This window comes from Muscardinus avellanarius (genome assembly GCF_963383645.1).
Source record: "Muscardinus avellanarius genome assembly, chromosome: 21".
Classification (NCBI taxonomy): Eukaryota; Metazoa; Chordata; class Mammalia; order Rodentia; family Gliridae; genus Muscardinus; species Muscardinus avellanarius.
In genome coordinates, this window is record NC_137807.1 from 25,666,616 (window position 1) to 25,692,890 (window position 26,275).

Sequence of the window (26,275 nt, forward strand, 5' to 3'; positions counted from 1 at the left end):
TGCCCAGCAACAAGATCAGACTGATAAAATCTGCCGGGCGTGGTGGCGCACGCTTGTAATCCCAGCATTTGGGAGGCCGAGGCGGGGGGATCATGGTTTGTGGCCAGCCTCAGCTATTTAGTGAGGTCCTTTGCAACTCAATCGACCTTGTTCAAGGGGGGTTTCTAGGGATTGAACTCAGGGGCATTCTATCTCTGAGCTACACCCCCAGCCCTATTTTATTTTATTTTAATCATGAAATAGGATCTCACTAGTTTGCTGAGGCTGTCCTCCAACCTGCGATCTTCCTGTCTGAGCCTCCCAAGTATTGGGATTACAGGTGTATACCACCAGGCCTGGCTTTTTTTTTTTTTTCCCCCAGCGGCAGCAAGAGTTTTATTTCCATTTTCTGGTGGAGAGAAATGGAGTCCAGTGTGCTCAGGGTTTCCAGCATGGGTGGTAAGAAGAGCGCTTCCCTTTCGGGGGGTCTTTAAGAGAAAAATATCTCATCTCCGAGGACGTGAAGGTGTTTCCGCGCCTGGTCCCCGAGCCGCCGGGGAGCAGCGGCCCATTGTAAACGCACGTCACTAGCCAGGCGCGGTGGCGGACTGTGGTCCCAGTTCTGCGGCTGAGACAGGATTCCTCTCTTTCTTGATCAAGGATAATCAAAGGAAATTTTGTTTTCAAGGTGCTGGGGGCCGGGCGTGGTGGCGCACGCTTGTAATCCCAGCATTCGGGAGGCTGAGACCTGGAGGATCGCGGTTCGCGGACAGCCTCAGCTACTTAGTGAGGCCCTCTGCAACTCAGTGAGACCCGTTTTCAAAATAAAGAATAAAAAGTAGGGCAGGGGGTGTAGCTCGGAGGTCAAATGCCCCTGGGTTCCAGCCCCAAATCCGCAAAAAAAAAAAAAAAAAGGTGCTGGGGATGAACCCGGCCGTGAGCATGCTAGGCAGGTGCGCACCGCGGAGGAGCTCCGCAGCCTAATTGAGCTGCCTATTTAACTGAAATAGAAGGTGAGTTGTGACAGGGGCGCGGTTAGTGGTAGAGCCAGCTGCCCTGAGCTCAGTCCCTGGCTCACACAAAAGAGGTGTGACCTGTGACAATAAAAGAGAAAAGTAAATAGAGGTGATAACGTAGCTGCAAACGGTCTTGGCTCAGCCCTGAGCTGCGCACCCTGTGATCCCAGGACGAGAGGATCAGGCTCCAGGCGGGCCATAGCAATTTAGCAAGACCCTGTTTCAAAACGAAATATATAAAAAGGACTGGGGGTGTAGCTCAGAAGTAGAATGCCCCTGGTTCCATCCCCAGCGACAAAAAAAAAAAAAGAAAGAAAGAAAGAAAGAAAGAGGGAGAAAGACCTTGGCTCTTTAAACAGTGAGAAGACTTATTTTAGGTAATTCAGGACATGATATGACCAAACAAAGCAAAAGAAATTATTTTATTATTGTCATTATCATTATTATTATTACTATTATTTTGGCAAGGGAGATTGAACCCAGGGGCATTTTACCTCTAAGCTACTTGCCTAACACTTTTTATTTTTGGAACTGTTTTTTTTTTTTTTTTTTTTTTTGGAGGGGGGATTGAGCCCAGGGCCATTGTGCCTCTGAGCTACACCCCCAGCCCTATTTTTCATTATATATTTTGAAACAAAGTCTCACTAAGTTGCAGAAGGCCACACTAAGTAGCTGAGGCGTGAACCACCATCCTCCTGTCTCAGCCTCCCCAACACAGAGATTACAAGTGTGCGCGCCACCACACCCAGCTCCCTCAACCCTTTTTTTAAAATTAATTAATTTATGTGCTACTAAGAAGGATTGAACCCAGGGGCATTTTACCTCTGAAATACACCCCCATTCTTACTTTATTTTTTATTTTGAAACAGCGTCTCACCTGATGGATGAGAGTCTCACTATTTGCTGAGGCCATCCTTGAACTTGCGATCCTCCTGTCTCAGCCTCCCAAGTACTGGGATTACCAGCAGGCGTCACCATGCCCAGCTAAGTGGTTGCTTTTGGGGGTCCCTGAGCTCCTCCAGAGCCCCTGATGGCCTCAAGTTCCAGAGAGAGACTTCCTGGAGTTGAGGGGTGGAGTGGGAAAGGAAGGGAAAGCCTGGCGGGGGGAAGGAGAAGAGGGTGGAGGGCCTGGGGGTTGTAGCTGGCTCACTGGCCTCTGAGCATGCAGGAGACCCTGGCTTCCAGGGAGGAGGTGGGAGGGGAGGGGTAAGGAGAAGCCAGACAGAGGCTTTGGGGGAGCCAGTTGGCGGAACTTAAGTTTCCACAAAAAGCCATCGCTTTTCCAAATTATCCTTAGTAGAGTCACAGGAGTGGAAAATGAAGAGGTGGGGTGGGGCACGTTGGCACACACTGTAATCCCAGTGCTCCGGCATGTTTAAAAAATAAATAAAATAGGGCTGGGAACGTAGCTTGGAGGTTAGAATGCCCCAGGGTTCAAACCCCAGTACTAAAAAATAAAGCTGAGCTGGGTCCCACACACTTATTATCCCAGTACTTGGAGGCTGAGATAGGAGGACCTCAGGTTCAAGGACAGCTTCAGCACGTAGTAAGACTCATCAATCCAAAAATAAACACATAAAGAAAAATAGGAAAGGGCTAGCCGGGTATGGTGGTCCATGTTTGTAATCCCAAAACTTGGGAAGCTGACAGAGGAGGACTGCATGTTTGAGATCAGCCTCAAAAATGTAGTGAGGCCGCCGGGCGCGGTGGCGCACGCTTGTCATCCCCGCACTTGGGAGGTAGAGACAGGAGGATCACGCAGTTTTGAAGCCAGCCGCGCTGGCTTAAGAGACCCTGTTTCCAAAAATAAAATAGGTCTGGGAGTGTAGTCCGAAGGTAGAAGGGCTTCCAGGAACCCTTAGTACCAAAAAAAAAAAAAAAAAATGTATGCAGGAGGAGTTCAGGTGAGACCTCTGCTGGACCAAGAGGTTGCATGGGCACCTCTAACTGGGAGAACAAAGAGGCCTCGCAGGCTCCACTCCACTCAGAGCCCGCGAGGGGCCAGGCCGCCTCCCGCCCTCCCCGCACTGCGCCCGGGCCAGGAGCAGGAGCGGGGCTCGCCTCGGGGTGCCAGAGCACAGAGGCGTCCTGGTGGTGGTCCCCTCAGATGCAGTCCAAGCTCTGAGTCAAAGAGCTATAGGAAGGAAGCCGGGCGTGGTGGCGCACACCTGTAACCCCAATACTTGGGATGCTGGGACGGGAGGATCGCCTCAGGAACAAAGCGAGATCCTGTTTCAAAATTAACAATAAAATAGGACTGAGGGGGCCGGGCGTGGTGGCGCACGCTTGTCATCCCCACGCTTGGGAGGCGGAGACAGGAGGATCGCGCAGGTTCAAAGCCAGCCGCGCGTGCTGGCTTAGGAGACCCTGTTTCTAAATAAAAATATAAAAATAGGTCTGGGAGTGTAGCCCGGAGGTAGAAGGGCTTCCAGGAACCCCAGTACCACCAAAAAAAAAAAAAAAAAAAAAAATAGGACTGAGGGTATAGCTCAGAGGTAGAATGCCCCTGGGTTCCATCTCCAGTACCAAAAAAAAAAAAAAAAAAAAAAACCCACATCCTTTCTGTCTCCACATGAGGAGGGGGGGGTGCCCTGCTGGGAGCCCAAAAAACAGCCCTGTTTCCTGAGAGACCAGCCTATTTCCTGCAGGGCAGGATGGGATGGGCTGGAGGTCCCCTGTGAAGGACCATGGAGCAGGTCCCGCCTGGAGAGAGGAAGAGGGTGGTGAGCTCTGGGCAGGAGGCCGTGGGGTGCGCAAGGGCGCGCAGGCATGGGGCCAGCCAGCCCGGGCGTGGGGCTGCAGGTGCAGCCTCAGGCCTGCACCTCCTGGGGCCCGGCCCTTGACAGCCCAGGCCAGGCACAGCCGCGGGCCAGCTTCCTTCTGGCCCCAGGAGGCGTGGTTTACAAAACAGACTCCAGGCAGGACCCTGCTGCAGTACCTGGACAGGTGCCCCTACCTCTCAGGTGCCGGGGACAGAGGTGGGGGTCTGCCTTGGCTCCATGCCGGCGGCAGGAATAAGGATTCGTGTGTGGGGAGCAGCCCCTGGAGGGGGTGTTGGGGGTCTGCGTTGGGGGGCAGTCACTACAGTTGCCCAGAAGCTACCAGAAAAGAGGCTGGGAGGGTTCCTTGCAGCCTTTGATTTTACTTTTCTTTTCTGTTCATTTATTTAATTTTCCTTTTTAAACCCAGAGGTGTTCTGCCTCTGACATACACCCTCAGTCCTATTTTACTTTTTTGCAGGTCTGGGAATGAAACCCAGGGGCATTCTACCTCCAAGTGATACCCCCAGCCCTATTTTCTATTTTTTATTTTGAAACAGGGTCTCACTGAGTTGCAGAGGGCCTCACTAAGTAGCTGAGGCTGTCGGCGAACCGTGATTCTCCTGTCTCAGCCTCCCAATGCTGGGATTACAAGCGTGCGCCCCCACGCCCGGCTTTTTTGTGTGTGTGTGGCAGGGTCTCACTAACCTGCCAACACTGGCCTCCAGCTTACCTCCCGCGCCTTCGCCTCCTGAGACCCTGGAGACAGGCGTGCGCCTGGGAGCTCTGATGAGTGTTTTCTGTTGTCAGACTTGGGGGTGGGGAGCCAGCAGCCCCAGGCAGGGTCACCAGAGGCAGCACTTGGGGCCCCGGAGAGTCTGAAAGAAGCACCAGTGGCCTCTGGCTTGGCTGCTGTCACAGTGCAGATGTCCGCGTGTAGACGGGGGATTGAGTCAGGGTTTCAACATCTAGGGTGTGTGTGTGTGTGTGTGTGTGTGTGTGTGTGTGTGTGTGTGTGTGAGAGAGAGAGAGAGAGAGAGAGAGAGAGAGAGCGTGCCTGTGTGTGTGTGTGTGTGTAGTTCAACCCCAGGCCCGACCCATACGAGGGAGGCCTGTGTTTTGCATGCGAGCCACACTCCAAGCTTGGTTCAATTCCAATATAAACAGGCTTTTTTTCAGTTTTCCAGCAGCCCTTAGCTGGTTAGCTCCTTTTAACCCCTTCACTCTCTGGCCTTCGTAAATAAATTGAAGACAAAATTCTCAGGATTTGTCTTTTGTGTCGGTCATTAAGTTCATTCAGGGTGTTGTGTGACTTTTACCCCACTATTTCCACAATGCATTTTTCTTTGCTGTGCTGGGGAGGGGACCAGGAGCATTCTGCCTCCCGGCTACAACCCAGCCCTAATTTTTTTAGTCTTTATTTTGAAACAGAGTCTAAGTTGTAGAGGGCCTCACTAAGCAGCTCAGTGAGGCCAGCCTCGAACCTGTGTTCCTCCTGTCCCAGCCTCCCCAAAGTACTGAGATTACAAGCCTGCGCCACCAGCTTGGAGTTGGACTCCCCTTTGCTCAGTCCTCAGCACCACCCACCGAAAAAAAAAAAGTAAATAAGCCTTCAAAATATAAAGTAGACATAAACTCCATACCCATTAAGCAGTAATTCCCCCTCCTGTCCTTGGTAACCTCTAAACTGTGCGTGTGTGTGTGTGTGTGTGTGTGTGTGTGTGTGTGTGTGTGTTTCACTGAGGACTGAACCACTGAACCCGGGGGCACTCTACCTCTGAGCTACTCCCAGGACTATTTACTTTATTTATTTATTTATTTTTATTTTTGCGGTACTGGGGCTGGAGCCTGGGGCATTCTACCTCTGAGCTACACCCCCAGCCCTATTTTGTATTCTAAGTAGCTTAGGCTGTCCGCAAACCTGCGATCCTCCTGTCTCAGCCTCCCAAACGCTGGGATTACAAGTGTGCGCCACCACACCCGGCTAGTCTTTTAATTTTTTTGAAACAGGGCCTCACTGAGTTGCAAAGGGCCTCACTAAGTAGCTGAGGCTGTCCGTGAACCGTGATCCTCCTGTCTGGGATTACAATGCTGGCATTACAAGTGTGCGCCACCACGCCCGGCTTATTTCATTCATTTATTGATTTATTTAGCGATACTGGGATAGAACCCAGGGGCATTCTACCTCCAAGCTACACCCCCAGCCCTAGTTTTTGTTCTTTATTTTGAGACAAGGTCTCACTAAGTTGCAAAGACCTGTCTAAGTAGCTAAGGCTGTCTGTGACCCATGATCCTCCCTTCTCAGCCTCCTGAATGCTGAGATTACAAGCCTGTACCACCATGCCCGGCTCTCTTTTTTAATTTTGAAACAGTCTCACTACTTGCTGAAGCTGGCCGGGAACCTGGAATCCTCCTGCCTCGGCTTCCCAAGCCCTGGCATGGGCTCGGGGCTGTCTTAGAGCCCCCTTTGTCCTGGGGAGCAGCCCCTCCAGGGGCTCCTGTCTTGGGGTTTAAGGCAGAGACTGTGTGCAGAGCTCCCAGCTTGCGGCTGCTCCGCCTCCAAGAACTGCCTCTGGGCTTCTTCCCACCCTCCCGGTCTACAGAGGATATCTGCCAACGCTCCTGACCTTGAAGGGAACAGCCTGGCTCTGCTCGGCTGGGGATCGGCAGCACCCCTGCGCCAGCCCCTGGGTTTCCAGCACAGCTCTGTTCCTCGGCTGCTGCTTCCTCAGACGCGGCAGCAGCACCCCAGAAGGTGGGACCCCGCAGGAGGATGTAGAGTCTGCCCTGGGAGGGGTGGCTGCCACCGGACCCGCCGGGCACCTCTGTGGGTCTGTTGGGGTGTGGGGCCTGGCAAGGCTCGGCCTGGGCAGTCTGGGCTGGGAGGACATGGACCGGCGGACACACTGATCTGAACCAGTGAACCCGCTGCTCCACCGCGCCTGGTGCCGGGCCTGCCCCCGGCACACCAACGTGGTTAGGGAAGGCCGTGTTGAGTATGGTCTGCATCCACCCTGTGGAGGCTGAGGGTCGTCCTCCTCTTCCTGGGCACTACTGGACTTGGCTGTAGGATCCTAAAGGGTGTCCTCACAGTGGAGTCATCCCCTACCCCTTTTTATTTTATTTTATTTTATTTTATTTTATTTGCGGGTCTGGGGATGGAACCCAGGGGCATTCGACCTCCAAGCTATACCCCCTGCCCTATTTTTTATTCTTTAATTTGAAACCGGGTCTCACTGAGTTGCAGAGGACCTCACTAAGTAGCTGAGGCTGTCCGCGCCAAACTACACCCCCAGCACTATTTTTTTTTTTTTTTTTTTTTTTTTGCGGTACTGGGGATGGAACCCAGGGCTATTCTACCTCCGAGCTATGCCCCCTGCTCTATTTTGTATTCTTTATTTTTATTTTTTATTTTTTATTTATTTTTTTATTTTTTTTGGTGGTACTGGGGTTCCTGGAAGCCCTTCTTCCTCCGGGCTACACTCCCAGACCTATTTTATATTTTTGAAACAGGGTCTCTTACACCAGCATGGCTGGCTTCGAACCTGCGCGATCCTCCTGTCTCTGCCTCCCAAGTGCGGGGATTACAAGCGTGCGCCACCACGCCCGGCTTGTATTCTTTATTTTGAAACAGGTTCTCACTGAGTTGTGGAAGGCCTCACTAAGTGTCTGAGGCTGGCCGTGAATCTGATCCTCCTGTCTCAGCCTCCCAAATAGTGGGTTTACAAGCCTGCGCCACCACACCCGGCTTTGTCCTGGGGATTTGAACCCTGGGCCGTTCTACCTCCAAGAAACACCCCCAGCCCTTTCTTATTTTTTTATTTGGAAACAGGGCCTCACTGAGTTGCTGAAGCTGGTCTTGAACCTGCCATCCTCCTGCCTCGGCCTCCCAAGTGCTGGGATCGTAGGCCTGTGTCCCTCCTGCCAAGCAGCGGCCAGGCATGCAGGCACGGGTGTCTTGCAGGACCGACAGTGGTGGGGTGGGGGCCGGTGGGGGTCAGGGTTTGTTCTAGAGGGAAGCCACCGTCATAAGATAAGGAAGCTCAGGGGCACCTGTGGGCTCCTGTCACCACCGTGCAAGCGGGCCTGCCTGCCCCGTGGCCCCTGGACGCGCACACCGGGGCATCCAGGGAGGCTGGGCTGGAAAGAAGCGACTCTGCTAAGCCCTGTCCCCCTGTCCCTCCACTGCCTCCCCGGAGGGGCGGACCCTGCCCCCCGCGGCTGCGGTCTCTGGGAGCTGGAGGCTGTTGGAGGTTTCCTGGGTTTTGCTTCCTTATGGGGAATGGCATGTTCCTGTTCTTTTTTTGAACAATAAGGGCCTGAAACAGCATTTGGTTGTTTTTTTTTAATTTCACTGCAACTTACTTTCTTTTTTAATTTTGTTGTTGTTGCCATGCTGGAATTGAACCCAGAACCTTGCGCACGCCAGGCTCCCCAGCCCTGGTATTTTGGGGTTTTTGTTTGTAATCCCAGTACTTGAGAGGCTGACACAGGAGGATCGCAGGTTTGTGGACAGCATTGGCTACTTAGGCCCTCTACAACTTAGTGAGACCCTGTTTCTAAATAAAGAATAAAAAATAGGGCTGGAGGTATAACTTGGAGGTAGAGTACCCCTGGATTCCAATCCCAGTACCACAAAAAAAAAAAAAAAAAAGGAAAGAAAAAAATCAAGTCTTATGGACATGCTAACTGGAATTTCTATGTTAATTCTAACTTCATTCTGCAAACAATGAATTCTATACACTTAGGGAGAGGGCTGTAGAAGAGGCTGAACCCAATGCCTTGTGTAAAAACCTTTTTATAAATGATGAAATATAGAGCCGGGCCTGGTGGCCCAGGCTTGTAATCCCAGCATTCAGGAGGCTGAGACAGGAAGGTCGTGGTTCGCGGACAGCCTCAGCTAACTAGGCACTCTGTAACTTAGTGAGACCCTGTTTCAAAATAAAGAATAAAAATTAGGGCAGGGGGTGTAGCTCGGAGGTCAAATGCCCCTGGGTTCCATCCCCAGACCCGCAAAATTAAAAAATGATGTAATATTAATTTTATCTATAAATACATTTAATATAATTCCAAGAGACTTAAAATACATGTTTTTCAACCTTAGAAATAAACAACTCGCCAGGCACTTGTAATCCCCGCGCTTGGGGGGCTGAGACAGGGGGCAGGAGTCCAAAGGGAGCGAGACCTCGTCCAGCTGCTACGGTAAATGGCGGCCAAGGGTCGCTGAGCAGATAGCTACAAAGAGTCTCTGGCATCCGACCGGGGGCAGCTCCTTCTCGAGACTGTGCTGAAATGGCCCTGAGAGGCAGGCCCTAAGGTCTCTCGGGTCTGCAGTGTCCTCTTCTCCCAGGTCTCCGTGCAAGTAATTCTTACAGTCCATGCCCAGTGTCTTGGAGCCCCTGCCCCGAGGCGGCCCCCAGTCGCCCCAGAGCTCGGCACCCCCGCCTGGCCGCCTGCTCACCACCGTCCGCAGCTGCTACCTGGCTTATGAGGTTCAGGAGCCAACGGCGCGGCCACCGCCTTCCCAGAGCACTGTCCGCTTCCCTCCGTGGTCTCTGCAGGCAGAGAAGAAACACCCTCCTCATCTAGGACTTTATGCCCCCCATGATGGCACCTGCTGCCCCAGCTCCTACTGCCGCTGCCTCCTGCCCACACCGGCCAGCTCTCAGTAGGGCATTTAATAATCCTTGTACGTGGGAGGCTGAGACAGGAGGATTGCAGGTTGGAGGCCCTGTCCCAAAACCAAACAAAAATAGGTGCTGGAGTGTGGCTCAGAGGTGGAATGATCCCCAGTGAGGCACACACACGCACACGCGCAGTTTTCCACTGTAGGGATGTGGCGGCGTGTCTCCGTGGGTGAATACTTGCGTTGCTTCCAGCTTTGCGCTGTTAGGAATAACGCCGCCGTGTCCAGCAGTGGACAGGGTCCGCGTCATTGGTTCCAGTTCCGCGGGGAGGTCTCACGGCGTTCTTTGTGTAGCTGTTGGAGGGAGGCTGGCACTTTCCCGCCAGCCTTGACGGCAGCGCATGGGCCAGGGTTCCAGCGCTGCTCCTCTCCACGGTGTCTGCCTGCCTTCCTTTCCTTTTCCTTCCTTTACTAAGTTACTGAGGCTGACCTCAAACCTGAATCCTCCTGTCTCAGATTCCTCCCAAGCCCCCGAGTTACGGGCGTGCGCCACCACACCTGGCTTTACCTGACGCGCGCGTGTGTGTGGTACTGTGGTTTAAACCCAGGCGTTCTACCCCTTTTTACTCATCTATTTATTCATCGTTTTGAAACAGGGCCTCGCTGCCTTGCTGAGGCTGCCCGCGCGCCTGCAACCCTTCCGTCTCAGCCTCCCAAGTACTAGATGACAAGTGTGTGCCACCACGCTGGGCTTGTCTTACTTTTTCTCAACACAACTTTACTAAATGTACACACACCTGGAGATGGCCGATCACGTGACCAGAGCATGATGCCGCCCCGCCCTTAGAGTGATTGATTCCTAAGGGCCGGGATGAGTGGGTTTGAGCTTTGAGCGGGGGTTCTAGGGTGTCACTTAGAGATGCGTAGGGGTGGGGAGTGAGGACGGGCGACTCGATGCTTCCTTTTTTGGGTTCATCACGCCCCAGTTGTCAGACTGGAGACTAGGCCATTTTCTGGCTTGGTCCTAGGACGCCCCTCCCAAGACAGTCTTGGGGGACAGGCCGCAGGCAGTGTCCTCTTGAGCTGACTCTGAATCTGGGCGCAAGCTCAGCCCTTTTTGTTTTTTTGGTTCAAGCACCAAGGCGTTCCTCCTCCAACCTACACCACCCGCCCTTTTGGTACCCCTGCCCTTCTTTTTGTGGTGCTGGAGATTGGACGCAGGGCATCTATCCAAGATGCCTGCCTATTTTCTTATTGTTGTTTTGCGGGACTGGGGATGTTTTGTGGGACCCCTGAGCTCCACCCCAGCCCTATTTTTGATTCTTTATTTTGAAACGGGGTCTCACTGAGTTGCAGAGGGCCTCACTAAGTAGCCGAGGCTGTCCATGAACCACGATCCTCTGGTCTCAGCCTCCCGAATGCTGGGATGACAAGCGTGCCCACCACGCCCGGCTGTATTCTTTGTTTTTGCAATAGGGCCTCACTAAACTTCTGAATCTGATCTCAAAGCTGCGATCCTCCATCGATCCTCCTGTCCTACACCACCACAACTGCTGCTTTTTATTTTTCAAACAGGTCTTGCTAAATTGCTGAGGCTGAACTTGAGCTGCTATCCTCCCGTCTCATCCTCACAAGTCCTGGGATTCCAGGTGTGGGCCACAGCACCTGGCCAATTCAGCACTGTGTGTGTGTGTGTGTGGGGGGGTAGATGGGGGCAAAGAAAACATGACCCCCAATAGCAGGAACAAAACCTGGGAGAAGGGATGTAACCAGGAGAGAGCCCAGGAAGTCAGAAAGCCCACCTCATTACATCAAGGCAGGGGAAGTACAAGAGAAGTCGTGTCCACCCCCGGCGGGGCAGTGGTCAGGGGCAGTTTCTCCTTTTTCCCCCTTTGTGGTCCATCCTCCTCAGGCAAGGCCTCAAGGCCAGGCCTCACAGTCAGACTTCACAGCGCCCGGTCTGATTTTGTTTCTTATCTAGAAACAGGGTCTCACCGAGTTGCAGAGGGCCTCGCTGAGTAGCCGAGGCTGGCCACAAGCCTGCCGTCCTCCTGTCTCAGCGTCCCCAGCACTGGGGACGCCACCACGCCCGGCTTCCCTTCAATTCGGCACATTCCGACTTAAGTCCTTCCCTAGAAAAGCACCTGCGGCTGCAAGCGCTGCCCGGGCAGTGTCCACGCAGGCTCCGGACACACAGGGTCCCCGCTCACGGCTGGAGTCCTCTGGACCTGGGCGGTCCAGCAGCGCACTGGGGGCGGGGGGCCCAAAGTGGGGTCCGGTGGGCGGATCCGGAAGGCACAGCCCCCAGCCGCCCCCACTTCCTCGGGCGCCCCGCCCCTCTGCTGAAGCCCCGCCCCTCCCGCCCACAGATGCTGGGCGCCCCCGCCCTGCTGCTGGCCGGCGCCGCCCTGGGCCTCGCGTTCCTGGGCCTGCTGCTGCTCCGCTGGGAGTGGGCCCGGGCCATGCTGACGATCTGGTGGGAGGAGTTTTTCGTCCAGCCGGTCCGCGACCTCATCATGGGCGACACCAAGGAGCAGCGCATCCTGCACTACGCGCAGCAGCGCGCGAAGCCCGGGGATCCGCAGAGCGTGCTGGAGGCCATCGACGCCTACTGCTCGCAGAAGGAGTGGGCCATGAACGTGGGCGACAAGAAAGGTGGGTGCGCCGGCACGGAAAGGGGGAGGGGGCCGAGCCGGGCGTGGGGCGCAGGCTGGTGATCCCAGAGGCTCGCAGGCTTGCACCCAACCCCAGCTACCTGGTGAGGCTCTCAGCAACTTAGTGAGACCCTCTTTCAAAATAAACAAAAATAAGGCTGGGGTTGGAGCTTGGAGATAAAATGCCTCTAGGTTCATTCCTGGTACTGCAGAGAGAGAGAGAGAGAGAGAGAGAGAGAGAGAGAGAGAGAGAGAGAGAGAAGAAAAGGAAAGAAAGGGGGGGCATAGCTTCTAGGAAGAGTTCTGTTATGGGGTTGGGAGTCTTTTCGGGTTTTCCTTGTTTCACTTGTGTAGTGCTAGAGGTTGAACCCAGGAGCATTCTACCTCTGAGCCACACCCCCAGCCCTGTTTTATTTATGTTTATTTATTTATTTTAATTTGGAACAAGGTTGCTGGGCACTTGTAATCCCTGTTCTTGGGAGGCCAGAGGATGGGAGGTTCAAGGCCAGCCTCAGCAACTAGTGAGGCCCTCAGCAACTTAGTGAGAGCCTGTTTCAAAATGTAAAAGGGCCAGGCGTGGTGGCACACGCTTGTAATCGCAGCATTTGGGAGGCTGAGACCTGGAGGATCGTGGTTTGCGGACAGCCTCAGCTACTTAGTGAGGCCCTGTTCCAAAATAAAGAATAAAAAATAGGGCAGGGGGTGTAGCTTGGAGGTCAAATGCCCCTGGGTTCCATCCCCAGACCAGCAAAAAAAAAAAAAAAAAAAATTTAAAAGAAAAGGGATTGGGGCATAACTTGGAGGCAGAGGCCCCTGGGTTCAATCCCCAGCACCACAAACAAATAAGTAAACAGACCCTCTCCCCAGTGGAGGAGCGGGTAATGCCTGGTTGGAGAGGGGTGCGACCCAGCCTGGGCACCCAGGCCCCTCCTCCACCACACTCTCACTTCCCCCAGGCCAGGTCATGGATGAGGTCATCCGGGAGCTCAGCCCCTCCCTGGTGCTGGAGCTGGGGGCCTACTGCGGCTACTCGGCCATCCGCATTTCCCGTCTGCTGCCGCCGGGTGGCCGGCTGATCACCATGGAACTCAACCCCGACTTCGCTGCCATCACCCAGCAGATGGTGGAGCTCGCGGGCCTGCAGGACAAGGTGGGGCATGCCAGTGCTTGGGTGGAGTCCTGGGGCGCGCCTGGGGGCGCTAAGTGGGGGCTCGGCACCAAGAGAACACTGTTGCAGGTCACCATCCTGGTGGGAGCATCCCAGGACCTCATCCCGCAGCTCAAGAAGAAATACGACGTGGACACTCTGGACATGGTCTTCCTCGACCACTGGAAGGACCGCTACCTGCCCGACACGCTCCTCCTGCAGGTGAGTTGTTCCTGTCTTCCAGCATGCCCAGGTCACCTGCCCTGGCGAGGCCCTGCCAGGGGAGGCCCAGGGGCACGGCTGGGTCCTCGGGGCCTCTGTGACTGCCGGAACGGTGGGGTCACAAGTGTGCGCCACCACGCCCAGGGTACAAGCGTTTATTGAGCGCATCCTGTGTGCCACCCCGTGCTCTTGGGGTAGTGAGTGAACGGAGAACTGGGGAAATGGCGCAGCGCCTGCCGAGAATGATAGGACCCCCGTGCTGCAGAGAAAAAAAGGAAAGGAAGGAGAAAGAGAATGGGCGAGTGGGAAGCCGGGTGTGGGGGCGCACGCTTGTAATCCCAGCACTTGGGAGGCTGAGACCGGAGGATCGCGGTTCGCGGACAGCCTCAGCTACTTAGTGAGGCCCTCTGCAACTCAGTGAGACCCGGTTTCAAAATAAAGAATAAAAAATAGGGCAGGGGGTGTAACTCAGAGGTAGAATGCCCCTGGGTTCCATCCCCAGTACCACACACACACACACACACACACACACAAAAGGTGGGGGTGGCCGGGCGTGGTGGCACACCCTTGTAATCCCAGCATTCGGGAGGCTGAGACAGGAGGATCACAGTTCGCGGACAGCCTCAGCTACTTAGTGAGGCCCTCTGCAACTTAGTGAGCTCCTGTTTCAAAATAAAGAATAAAAAATAGGGCTGGGGTGTAGATTGGTAGAATGCCCCTGGGTTCCATCCCCAGTACAGCAAAAAAAAAAAAAAAAAAGAGAGAAAGAAAGAAAGAGAGAGAGAGAGGAAGGAAGGAAGGAAGGAAGGAAAAGATCCTCCTTCAAAAATGAAAAAGCCGGGCATGGGGGCGCAAGCTTGTAATCCCCGCACTTGGGTAGCGGATACAGGAGGATCATGCAGGTTCGAAGCCAGCCGCGCTGGCTTAAGAGACCCTGTTTCCAAATTTAAAAAAAAAAAAAAAGGTCTGGGAGTGTAGCCTGGAGGCAGAGGGGTTTCCAGGAACCCCAGTACCACCAAAGGAAAAAAAAAAGAAAGAAAGAAAAAGAAGCCGGGCGTGGTGGCGCACGCTTGTAATCCCCGCGCTTGGGAGGCTGTGACAGGAGGATCGCACAGGTTCAAAGCCAGCCTCAGCTACTTAGTGAGGCTCTCAGCAACTTAGTGACACCCTATTTCCAAATAAAGTATAAAACAGGTCTGGGAGTGTAGCCCGGAGGTACAAAGCCTCTGGGTTCCACCCCAAGTACTACAAAAGAAATAAATAACAAATAAAAATTAAATTAAAAAAACAAAATGAAAAAGACAAGGTGTCAAAGGTATAGCTCAGAGAGAGAACGACTATGGGTTCAATCCCTGGTGCCAAAAAGAAAAATAGAAAGAAAGGAAAACGCGGGGGCGACTGGCACTAGGGGCCTCATGTGGCCTGGCGTGGGCCTGCCAGGCACCCTGACCTTCCTCCTCCGCTCTGTCCCCTGCAGGAATGTGGCCTTTTACGCAAGGGGACGGTGCTGCTGGCTGACAATGTCATCGTCCCGGGAACGCCGGAGTTCCTGGCCTACGTGCGTGAGAGCGGCAGCTTCGAGTGCACGCACTACAGCTCCTTCCTCGAGTACATGGAGGTGGTGGACGGCCTGGAGAAGGCCGTCTACCGGGGCCCGAGCGGCCCCGCGCAGCTCTGACCGCGCGCCCGCCCTGGCCCCCACGGCTCCGTCCTGAGGGGCACCTGGCAGCCCCGCCTCTGGGGTTCTGGGTCCACAAATCCAAAGCATCCTTTAGGCTGGGCGTGGTGGCACAGGCCCACAATCCCAGTACTCAGGAGGCCGAGACAGGATTGCAGGTTGAAGGCCAGTGCAGTTTAACTTAGACCCTGTTCAAAATAAAAATAGGGCTGGGCATGAGCTTAGAGGTAGAATGTCCCGGGTTCAATCCCGAGTACCACAAAATGAACAAAAAAACCCTGACTTGCGGGTCTGGGGCTCAGTGGTGTGGCACCTGCTTCCGCCCCAGGCTGTGCTCCCAGAGGCCGCACGGGGCAGGCGGGGCCTCTGCAGACCTCACAGAAGGACACGGAATCCCCATAGGGTTTTGACCCCAGCAGGTCCTCAGGCTTGGACATACCCCTTAGACCTTGGAAGGGGAAGAGCTGGCAGCCGCTAGGACCTGCCGGGCTCTGCACTCAGGTTGTCCTGGCGGCCTGCCGTCACCAGGTGGCGGCAACGCCCGGGACAGTTCCACCACCAGCTTGCTCTTAGCCTCGGTACTAAACTGGCCAGCTGTAACAATCTCCCTTACTAAAGTCCTGTTGAGTCTACTATTTAGGTAGGAAAGCCGATCGGGTGCTCTTCTCCACCGCCAAGCCTCTGCCTCTTACTGGAACACTAGCGCCCAGGCCAGGCTCCTGGGCGGGCCCTGGCATCGCGATGCTGGTGTGGGGGCTCCCCGGAGCGTCAGTTTCTGGAACACATTTGGGTTTGCTCCAATCCTTGGGAGGCCGAGACAGGAGGATCACAGGTTTGAAGTCAGCCTCAGCTTAGTGAGGTCCTGTTTCAAAATAAAGTATAAAAATAGAGCCGGGCGTGGTGGTGCCTGCTTATAAACCCAGTATTCGAGAGGCTGAGACAGGAAGATCGCGGTTCGCAGACAGCCTCAGCTACTTAGTGAGGTCCTCTGCAACTCAGTGAGACCCGGTTTCAAAAAAAAAAAAAAAAAGAATAAAAAATAGGGCTGGGGGTGTAGCTCAGAGGTAGAATGCCCCTGGGTTCAATCCCCAGTACCGCTAAATAAATAAAATAGGTTTGGGTTGAAGCTCAGAGGTAGAATAAAAAAAGGGGGGGATTGCACAGAGAATATTAATGTACACCTGTAATTCCAGTACTTGACACAGAAGGATCCCAGGTAGCAGGCCTATTTCAAAATAAAACAAAAATATAAAATAGGGCTGAGGGTCCAGCTCAGAGGTAGAACGGCCCTAGGTTTAATTCCCAGTACCAAGAGAAAAAGGTGTCAGACTTCCACAGAAGAGCCCAGGCCCGGGGCTCCCCTGGTGGGCAGGAGCCTCGCCCCTCTCACTGGCTCAGGTGCCCTTTGGCCCCTCGGGGCCTTTTCCTATGGGAAGTCCCACCATCACCCTTCCTTTTGACTGGTTTGTGTACTTTATAACTTGCCCTCTTTGGCTTTCCCCGGGAAGCATGGCTTGAACAGAGGAATTCCACAAAGAACCCGAGCCCACAGGGCCAGAGCGGTCTCCCCAGTCCCATGGCTGGGGGACACACGGGTGAGGGTCCACTGTCCCTTCTGAGGCCAAAGGATGACCTGCTGCATCCCCACCGCTCCCCTGTATACAGGGACAGAGCTGGCCACTAGGGAAGGGGTCCCCATAGCTGGACCTTGGTCATTTCCAGGTCACGGTTTCTGTTAATGATTAGCCAAAGGCAAAATTAAGCACACAGATTATATTTGCTGAAAAGCAGGCCCCGTGGTGTGTGCTTTGATCTCAGTACTTGGGAGGCTGAGGAGAGGATGGCAGGTTCAAGGCCAGCAATTTAGCCTTGAACCCTCAGCAATTTAACCAGTTGTTTCCAATCAAAAAATAAAAAGGAGCTGGGAGTGGTGGCGCAGGTTTGTAATCCCAACATTCCTCTGGAGGCTGAAACCAGAGGATCATGGTTCACAGACAACTTCAGCTACTTAGTGAGGCCCTCTGCAACTCAGTGAGACCCGCTTTCAAAATAAAAGAATAAAAAATGGGACCGGGCGTGGTGGCACACTCTTGTAATCCCTGTTCTTGGGAGGCAGAGACAGGAGGATCGCACAGGTTCCAAGCCAGCCTCACTGGTTTAAGAGACCCTGTTTCCAAAAAAAAAAAAAAAAAAAAATTAAAAAAATAGGTCTCGGAGTACAGCCCAGAGGTAGAAGGGTTCCATCCCCAGTATCACAAAAAAGGGGGGTAGGGGCTGTAATTTGGAGGTTGAAAGCCCCTGGGTTCCATCCCCAGACCCTCAAAAATAATAAAAATAAAAATTAAAAATAAATAAATAAAAGGAACTCGGCGGCGTTGTGGTGCACACTTGTGCTTGTAATCCCAGTACTTGGGAAACAGACAAAAAGATGCAGGTTTATGACCAGCCTCAGCTACTTAGGCCCTTTGCAACTCAGTTTCAAAATAAAAGAATAAAACACCTGGCTAGGGCCAGTAGCTGGAAGGTAGAATGCCCCTGGGTTCCATCCCCACTACGGCAAAAATAAAAGATTATAAAAATAAAAAGGTGGAGGTGTAGCTTCGAGGCAGGATGGTCCTCGGCTCGATCCCCAGTAAGCCTCCACCCCTACCACGTCTGCTTGGCTGCTAATCTCGGCTAAGCACAGTCCAGAATCTCGCAGCGGTCACCAGGGCGGAGGCAGCTCTGAGTTGAGGCGGCTGATGAAGAGAGGGCGCTGCAGGTGCACGTGGGGATTCACGGTCAGCAGGGGACACAGGCCTGCTGACCACGGCGCCTGTGCCTTGTGGAGTAATAAATAAATAGGCCAGGTGGGCTGAGGCCACGGTGTCCTGGCCTGGACAGAGCCAGATCGATCACTCCTGTTTATTTTTCTTCTTTCTACTCACACTCACTCACTCTCTCTCTCCTCCTCGCTCCCTGCCTCCCTCCTCTCTCCCTCCTCCCTCTGTCTCTCTGTACTGGATATAACATCCGAGCTGCCCCCCCCCCCCCCGCCTATCTCCCGACGCTGGCTTTGAACCTGGCACCTTCCTGTCTCTGCCTTGCCCAGAGTCTCCACCTATTTATTTATTTATGGGTGCTGGGGACTGAACTCAGGGGCATTCTACCTCGGAGCTACATCCCCAAGCCCTAGTTTTTTTCCTTATTTTGAAACAGGGCCTCGGGCCTGAGTAGCCGAGGCTGGCCACCAGCCTGCATGCCCCAGTCTCGGCGTGCCCAGCCCTGGGGTCACGAGCGTGCGCCACGGCGCCCGGCTTCCGTCCAGTTCGGCACATTCCGACTCAAAACCTTCCCTAGAAGAGCACCTGCGGCCGCCCGGGCGGGGTCCACGCAGGCTCCGCGGGGCCCCGCTCACAGTGCGGCGCTCCCCGCACACAGCCGGGTTCTCGGGGCCTGGGCGGTCCGGCAGGTCACGGGGCCGGGGAGCCCCAAAGTGGGGTCCGGGTGGGCGGACCCGGAAGGGCGCAGCGCCCGCCCCGCCCCCCTAGGCCCCGCCCCGCGGCCGGCCGGCGCCGCCCTGGCTTCCTGCTCGCTGGCCTGCTGCGGCTCCGCTGGGTCTGGGGCCGGCCGGGCGAGATCTCCTAGACCAGTGTGTCCAGCAGCCGGTCCGCGACCTGCCGATGGGCGACAGCAAGGAGCAGCGCATCCTGCGCCACGCGCAGCAGCACGCGAAGCCCGGGGATCCGCGGAGCGTGCTGGAGGCCATCGACGCCTACTGCTCGCAGAAGGAGCATGCCATGATCGTGGGCGACCAGAAAGGTGGGTGCGCCGGGCCTGCCTGGTGCGCACCTGGAGTCCAGTGCTCCGGAGGCTGAGACAGGAGGATCGCAGGTTGAAGGGCAGCCTCAGCAAGGACTGAGACTCTTCAACCTAGCGAGACCCTGTTTCAAAACAAAAAATAAAATAGGGCTGCGGGTGTGGTTTGGAGGTAGGATTCCCCTGGGTCCAATCCTCAGCACCAAAACAAAAGAAGAAATAGGGTCTCTCTAGGGGGCTCAGAGTCTCATTAAGTTCCTGAGGCTGGCTTTGAACCTGTCACCTTCCTGTCTCTGCCTTGCCCACCCCTCACTGCCCAGAGTCTCTGGACCTGCTCCAGTGGATGGGCTTAGAGGGCCTACCAAGTGCTTCCTCGCCCAGGAACTGGAGTAGGCAGGCGTGGGGCTGTGCCAAGGTCCACTGTGGACACCCCAGGACCACTGGCCCCTGGTGACCCTCCCCACTCCACAGCAGGTCTGAATGCATCCCCACCCACTTGCAGGGTATGAGGGTGGTGGGGCTCCCCTTGACCTCTGCCCTCTCTGCGAGTCCTAGGACCCACCCAGCACCCACTGGGACCTGTTGGTCAGGTTTTCCAGAGCCCTCCCCCTGGCCTTGGACTCTGCTCCTGTGTGAAAACTCCTCTAGCTCAGCCCTGGGGACTCAGTTTCTTAGCCTCTGATCTACCCCTTGAGCCTGGAACATTTGGGAGCCTCAGAGGGAGGAAGAGAGGGAGCTGTGTGCACAAAGAGTGCAGAGGACAGAGGCCCAGGGACTGCTGGGGGCCCAGGGGAGTGCAGCGGGAGCCGGTCCTTGGCCTGGGTTCTGAGGAGTAAAGACCCTCTCTGTCGGGCACAGTGACACAAACCTATACTCCCAGCCTCCCTGACTTGGGAAGCTGAGGCAGGAGGATCGCAGGTTCAAGACCAGCTTAGGCAAATTAGTCCCCTTTTTTATTTTTTATTTTTTTTTTGCGGGTCCGGAGAGCGATCCCAGGGGCATTTTACCTCCGTGCTACATCCCCTGCCCTATTTTTTATTCTTATTTTATTTGTGGCACTGGGGTTCCTGGAAAGCCTTCTACCTCCAGGCTATACTCCCAGACCCATTTTTATACTTTTTTAAAATTGGGAAATAGGGTTTCTTAAGCTAGTGCAGGTGCAGCTGGCTTCGAACCTGTGCGATCCTCCTGTCTCCACCTCCCAAGCACGTGTATAATTGTGTGCCACCACACCCGGCTTTTTTATTCTTTATTTTGAAACAGGGTCTCACTGAGTTGTGAAGGGCCTCACTAAGGAGCCTTCTGTCTGCAAACCATGATCCTCCGGTCTCAGCCTTCCAAATGCTGGGATTACAAGCGTGCACCACCACGCCCGGCAGACCTCGTCTTAAAAATAAATAAATTGCCCAGGCATGGTGGTACACCTCCAGTACTTGGGAGGCTGAGACATGAGGATCCCAGGTTCCTAGTCAGATTTCACAACTTAGCAAAATCCTATTTCAAAATAAAAAGTAAAATCGTTCTGGTGGTGTAGCTTGGTGGCTCAATCCCTAGCATCATAAGTAAATGAGTGTGCCTGTAATCCTGGTATTGAAAGGCTGAGACAGGAAGTTACAGGTTCAAGGCCAGCTTCAACAACTTAGAGGCACCTTATCTGAAAAACAAACAAGACCTGGTGGTACATGCCTATAACCCCAGTTCTTGGGAGGCTGAGATAGAAGAATTATGGGTTTGAGGACAGCCTCATTAATTAGTGAGGCCTCCAGCAACTTAGTGAGAGCCTTTTTCAAAATAAAAAATAAAAAGAAATTGAGGCAAAACTTAGAGGCAGAGGCCCCTGGGTTCAATCCCCAGCACCACAAACAAATAAGTAAACAGATCCTCTCCCCAGTTGAGGAGCGGGTAATGCCTGGTTGGAGAGGGGTGCGACCCAGCCTGGGCACCCAGGCCCCTCCTCCACCACACTCTCACTTCCCCCAGGCCAGGTCATGGATGAGGTCGTCCGGGAGCTCAGCCCTTCCCTGGTGCTGGAGCTGGGGGCCTACTGCGGCTACTCGGCCATCCGCATTTCCCGTCTGCTGCCGCCGGGTGGCCGGCTGATCACCATGGAACTCAACCCCGACTTCGCTGCCATCACCCAGCAGATGGTGGAGCTCGCGGGCCTGCAGGACAAGGTGGGGCACGCCAGTGCTTGGGTGGGGTCCTGGGGCGTGCCCGGGGGTGCTAAGTGGGGGCACGGCACCAAGAGAACACTGTTGCAGGTCACCATCCTGGTGGGAGCATCCCAGGACCTCATCCCGCAGCTCAAGAAGAAATACAATGTCAACACGCTGGACATGGTCTTCCTCGACCACTGGAAGGACCGCTACCTGCCCGACACAATGCTCCTGCAGGTGAGTCATGCCCACGATGGCTCTGGGGTTGCCAGAATGCCACCTGCCTTGGCAAGGCCCTGCCAAGGATGGCCCAGGGGCACAGGTGGGTCCTGGGGAGCCCTGTGGCTGTGCATCAGGGAGACAAATGCCTGAGAAGGTCCACCTGCAAGAGGAAGGTTTGACTTGGCTCATGGTTTTAGTATATGGCCGCTTGGCCCTGTTGATTTTGAGTCCAGTATCATGGCTCATGGTGGCCAGGAAAAAGAGGGTTTGTCGAGGAGTGGGAAGGAGCGGATGGGGACAAGTTAGAGCATTCAGTATACACCCCAGCCAGTGTGGTGGCACAGACCTGCAATCCCAGTACTTGGGAGGCTGAGACAGGAGGCTTACAGGTTCTAGGCCAGCCTCAGGGATTTAGCACGACCTTCCCTGTTTCTTTTCTTTTTCTTTTTTTTTTTTTTTCCAGTGGTACTGGGGTGGAACCCAGAGGCTTTCTGCCTCCAGGCTATACTCCCAAACCTATTTTATACTTTATTTGGAAACAGGGTCTCACTAAGTTGCTGAGAGCCTCACTAAGTACCTGAGGCTGGCTTTGAACCTGTGTGATCCTCCTGTCTCAGCCTCCCAAGTGCAGGGATTACAAGTGTGCGCCACCATGCCCAGCTGACCTTCTCTGTTTCAAAATAATCAAAAGGGCAGGGGGTATAGGTCAGAGATGAATGCCCCTGGGTTCAATCCTGAGTCCTACAAAAACAATCTAAAACCCAAACCAAAACCACACCCCAAGTTACTCTCCTCTTCCATGAGGCCACACCTACTAACGGTTCCTCTGCCTCCCAATGGCGCCACCTGCTGGGGACTGCCTTCAACACATGAGCCTTTGGGGACAGGCGTCATCCCCACTGTGACTGCAGCAACCTTCAGTACAGGGACACCTGGGGAGAGGGCCGTGGACACGGGGTGGGAGACGCGCCCAGGGGTGGATTTCAGTGACACTCACTGTGTGATCATTACAGGGCCCATGTTTAGAAAGTAGCAGATACTCGCCGGGCATGGGGGTGCACACTTGTAATCCCTGCGCTTGGGAGGCGGAGACAGGAGGATCGCGCAGGTTCGAAGACAGTCTCTCTGGCTTAAGGGACCCTGTTTCCAAATAAAAAATAAAAAAATAGGTCTGGGAGTGTAGCCTGGAGGTAGAAGGGTTCCATTCCCAGTACCACCAAAGAAAAAAAAAGAAAGTAGCAGATACTGCAGTTCAGTAACTAAGAAAGTAATAGTTTCCTCCAGGCTGCTATTCAGAGCCGGTGATTATCACAGAAGAGCCGGCATGCAGTGGGAATGCCTGCACTTTTCTAAGCGCGCAAACTCACAGCAGAGGCTGCCTGGCGCCTGGCTCGGCCGGCTCGAGGCCAGCCTTAAAGTGAGGAGGCCCAGCCACCCTGAGCTTGGTCCGTGACTCTGTAAGGAACTTAGGGGGCAGGCGGCAATTCTAAATTGGACGCTGCTTTGAGGAGGCACCAGCCTCTTGTCACGGGAGTGGCTCCGCCACAGAGACGCTTGAATGTCCCCATGATACGGTGTCTGGGTTTCCCTAGAGACCAAGAGACAGGGACAGAGACATACGGGGTGGAGGGTGCACAGAGGAAGAGACAGCGCCCTTTTCCTGTACTGGGGACCTAACCCAGGCCCTGGCACATGCTCGGCCAGTGCTCTGCCAGGGAGTGACAACCCAGTTCTTTTTTTTTTTTTTTTTTTTTTTGGTGGTACTGAGGATTGAACCCAGGGGAATTCTATCTCTGAGCTATACCCCCAGCCCTTTTACATATTTTACTTTAAAACAGGTCTTGGTGAATTGCGGAGGCTGGCCTCATACCTGCCATCCTCCTGTCTCTGCCTCCCAAGTACTGGCACCCTGACCTTCCTCCTCCGCTCTGTCCCCTGCAGGAATGTGGCCTTTTACACAAGGGGACGGTGCTGCTGGCTGACAATGTCATCATCCCGGGAACGCCGGAGTACCTGGCCTACGTGCGTGGGAGCGGCAGCTTCGAGTGCACGCACTACAGCTTGCGCAGGGAGGTGGTGGACGGCCTGGAGAAGGCCGTCTACCAGGGCCCGAGCGGCCCCGCGCAGCCCTGACCGCGCGCCCGCCCTGGCCCCCACGGCTCCGTCCTGAGGGGCACCTGGCAGCCCCGCCTCTGGGGTTCTGGGTCCACAAATCCAAAGCGTCCTTCAGGCTGGGCGTGGTGGCACAGGCCCACAATCCCAGTACTCAGGAGGCCGAGACAGGATTGCAGGTTGAAGGCCAGTACAGTGTAACTTAGGACCTGTTCAAAATAAAAATAGGGCTGGGCATGAGCTTAGAGGTAGAGTGAATGAGGCCCCGGCTTCCGCCCCAGGCCGTGTTCCCAGAGGCCGCATGGGGCAGGCGGGGCCTCTGCAGACCTCACAGAAGGACACGGGAATCTCCTTAGGGTTTTGACCCCAGCAGGTCCTCAGGCTTGGACATACCCCTTAGACCTTGGAAGGGGAAGAGCTGGCAGCCGCTAGGACCTGCCGGGCTCTGCACTCAGGTTGTCCTGGCGGCCTGCCGTCACCAGGTGGCAGCAACGCCCGGGACAGTTCCACCACCAGCTTTTTTTTTTTTTTTTTTCCTGGCACTGGAAATGGAACCCAGAGGCTTTCTACCTCTAAGAGACTCCCCAGCCCGATTTTATTATTTGGAAGCAGGGTCTCACTAGGTTGCTGAGAGCCTCACTAAGTTGCCAAGGCTGGGTTTGAACTTGAGGCCTTCCTGTCTCAGCCTCCCAAGTACTGGGATGGCAGGCGTGCACCACAGAGGGCCTACGCAGCTGAGGCTAGCCATGAACCTGCCATCCTCCCGTCTCAGCCCTGTTTTTCATTTTGACTTTGAATCAGGGCCTCGCCAGGTTGAGACCTGCGCTCTGTCTGCCTGGGCCTCCCGAGTACCGGGATGACAGTGTGCAGCGCCACATCCCGCTCTCAACGCTCATTTTCAACTCCAGAATTCTCACTTTTTAACAACGAATCATCACCTCCCTAGCAAAACCAGCTAACTGTAATCTCCTGTACTAAACTCATGTGTTCAAGACACCAGATAGAAATTAAACATCTGCGCATTTCAAAGCCAATGAGGTACCATTCTTAGCTGCTGCGTTCCTCCCTCCTGATGGAACCTAATCCCCAGGCCGGGCTCCCAGCAGCCTGGGTCCTGGGAGGGCATGTTCCTCCTTCCAGGCCAGGGACACCTGCCAGCCCCCCAGGGAGTCCGTCCGGCCCGCCTTCATCCCCACGTGCCCGAGCAGGGGCTGGGTGCACACAGGGCCACGCAGACTGCCTGGCCCCACGAGTGGCGCTCCGTCCGTCCTTCCCTAGTTCCCCTAAGCCAAGTCTGTGAGGGCGCACAGGCTTAGGGGCCAGCACTTCTGCTGGTGGCCTGGGTACCGAGGGGTGACACAGGACCACTCTGCTGAACTACGTGCAGCCCCGGGGCCCTGAGATGCCAGCAGGGCCCACGTCCCAAGTTGTTCACACTGTGCCGTCCCGGGTGAGCCCGCTGCGTCCAGCCAGCGCCCACTGCAGGCTCAGGGTGAGCCAGACGGACAGAGGCCAGCCCTCTCCGGGCGTGGAGAAAGGGACTGGCCAGGAGGCGGGGTGGACAGGGACAGAAGTCCACTTGTGGCAGCAGCAAGGGGCCACCTGGGCCGTCCACCCTCCCTCCGGGCGGGCTTCGCTCTCTGCACCCAAGGAAGAGCCAGGTCCTGTGTCAAGGGACGTGAGCCTCAGACGACGGCACCTTCCTTTGCTGCTTTTTTTTATTTTTACATTTTTCTTACAAACATAGATGTTTACCAGTAGTCTTCTTTTGGTTTTGTTTTAATGCTTTTTTAATTATTACTTTGTCAGTTTTTCTTCTGTTTTGCAGTCACAAACAGCAGGCACTGAACAGCAGGCGCCACCGCTGCCGGAGGCCGGTCCGGGGGCGTATCTGAGGTCCTGCGCAAGTGCGGATCCGTGGCCCCCTACTGGAGGTGGCTCAGGTCCCACACATCTGCAGGACCCAAGGGGGTAGGGGAAGCACAGCCTGACCCCATGTCGCTACCTCTGGGGCCTCCTTGCCCGGCAGGGTAGGGTGTGGGCCGGGGGAGGCCCTCCATCGTCCAGGGTCCACCTTCTTTCCCCCGAGGACCCCTTCCCAGGAGCTCCGTCCCCAGCCCTCGGCGCTCTACACACACGCACGCACTCTCTACTGTGCCAGGCGCCCTCCGGTCCTGGCGGCCTCCTCCCTCTCACTCACACAGCACCAAGTCAGTAAACAGCTACCCCCAGCCTAGGAGCTAGGAGCGCGCAGGGAGGGCCGGACAGGTTGGGACAGCTGAGGCGTCCGGCAAATCAGGCCATGGCTCTGGGCAGGAGGCTTGCCCACTGCTGCCGCTGCTGCCGGGCTCCGGAGCCCCGGCTCCGCGAGACGGGCTGTGCAGGACGGCCCTTCTCTCCACGCGCAATCCGATGCCTAGAAACGAGCCTCTGGGCCGGGGCCCTGCAGAGGAGGTGAGGGGGCACTCAGGCAAGAAGCAGGTGGACAGAGCCAGGTGCCACCTCTGGAAGGGGCACCCGCCCCCACAGGTCACGGGATGGAGAAATGGACAGAGGCTGGGGCTCAGGGCTCCGGAGCCCACACGGAAGGCCTTGGCACCAGGGCCAATCTTGAATGCTGAGCCCGAGGGTAAGGGCCACCATCCCTGCCCCGCAGCTGTCTCGGGACCCTGGTCTCCGGGCCTGGGACGGAGCTGCGGCCCCGGAGACCCCTCCCGCTCAGAACTGGGTCAGGCCTCCCCTCAGCCAGGCGTCTGCACTTGCTGGCAGCTGGGGTCTGGCTGGGGGTCAGGGAGTTCGCAGGGAGAACAGCACGCGGCCAGCAGAGATGAGCAAGAAGCCCCAGTCTGAAGGCTGGGAAGACAGTGGACCAACAATCAGACGAGAAAGCATACCAGGCATGCAAG

General features: G+C 55.2%; 2 protein-coding genes across 2 annotated transcripts; both read left to right on the forward strand.

The window, feature by feature from the left end:
• Positions 1–11,749: 11,749 nt before the first annotated feature.
• Positions 11,750–15,081, forward strand: LOC308278221 (catechol O-methyltransferase-like; the record flags this gene model as incomplete). The annotated part of the gene is made up of 4 exons (XM_080717846.1): positions 11,750–12,035; positions 12,991–13,184; positions 13,272–13,403; positions 14,881–15,081. The coding sequence occupies 4 exons, from the start codon at positions 11,750–11,752 to the stop codon at positions 15,079–15,081; spliced, it is 813 nt and encodes a 270-aa protein (XP_080573972.1).
• Positions 15,082–18,722: 3,641 nt separating this feature from the next.
• Positions 18,723–23,390, forward strand: LOC308278122 (catechol O-methyltransferase-like; the record flags this gene model as incomplete). Its single annotated transcript, XM_080717747.1, has 4 exons — positions 18,723–18,882; positions 20,860–21,053; positions 21,141–21,272; positions 23,199–23,390. The coding sequence occupies exons 1-4, from the start codon at positions 18,744–18,746 to the stop codon at positions 23,388–23,390; spliced, it is 657 nt and encodes a 218-aa protein (XP_080573873.1). The 5' UTR covers positions 18,723–18,743.
• Between the last annotated feature and the right edge of the window lie 2,885 nt (positions 23,391–26,275).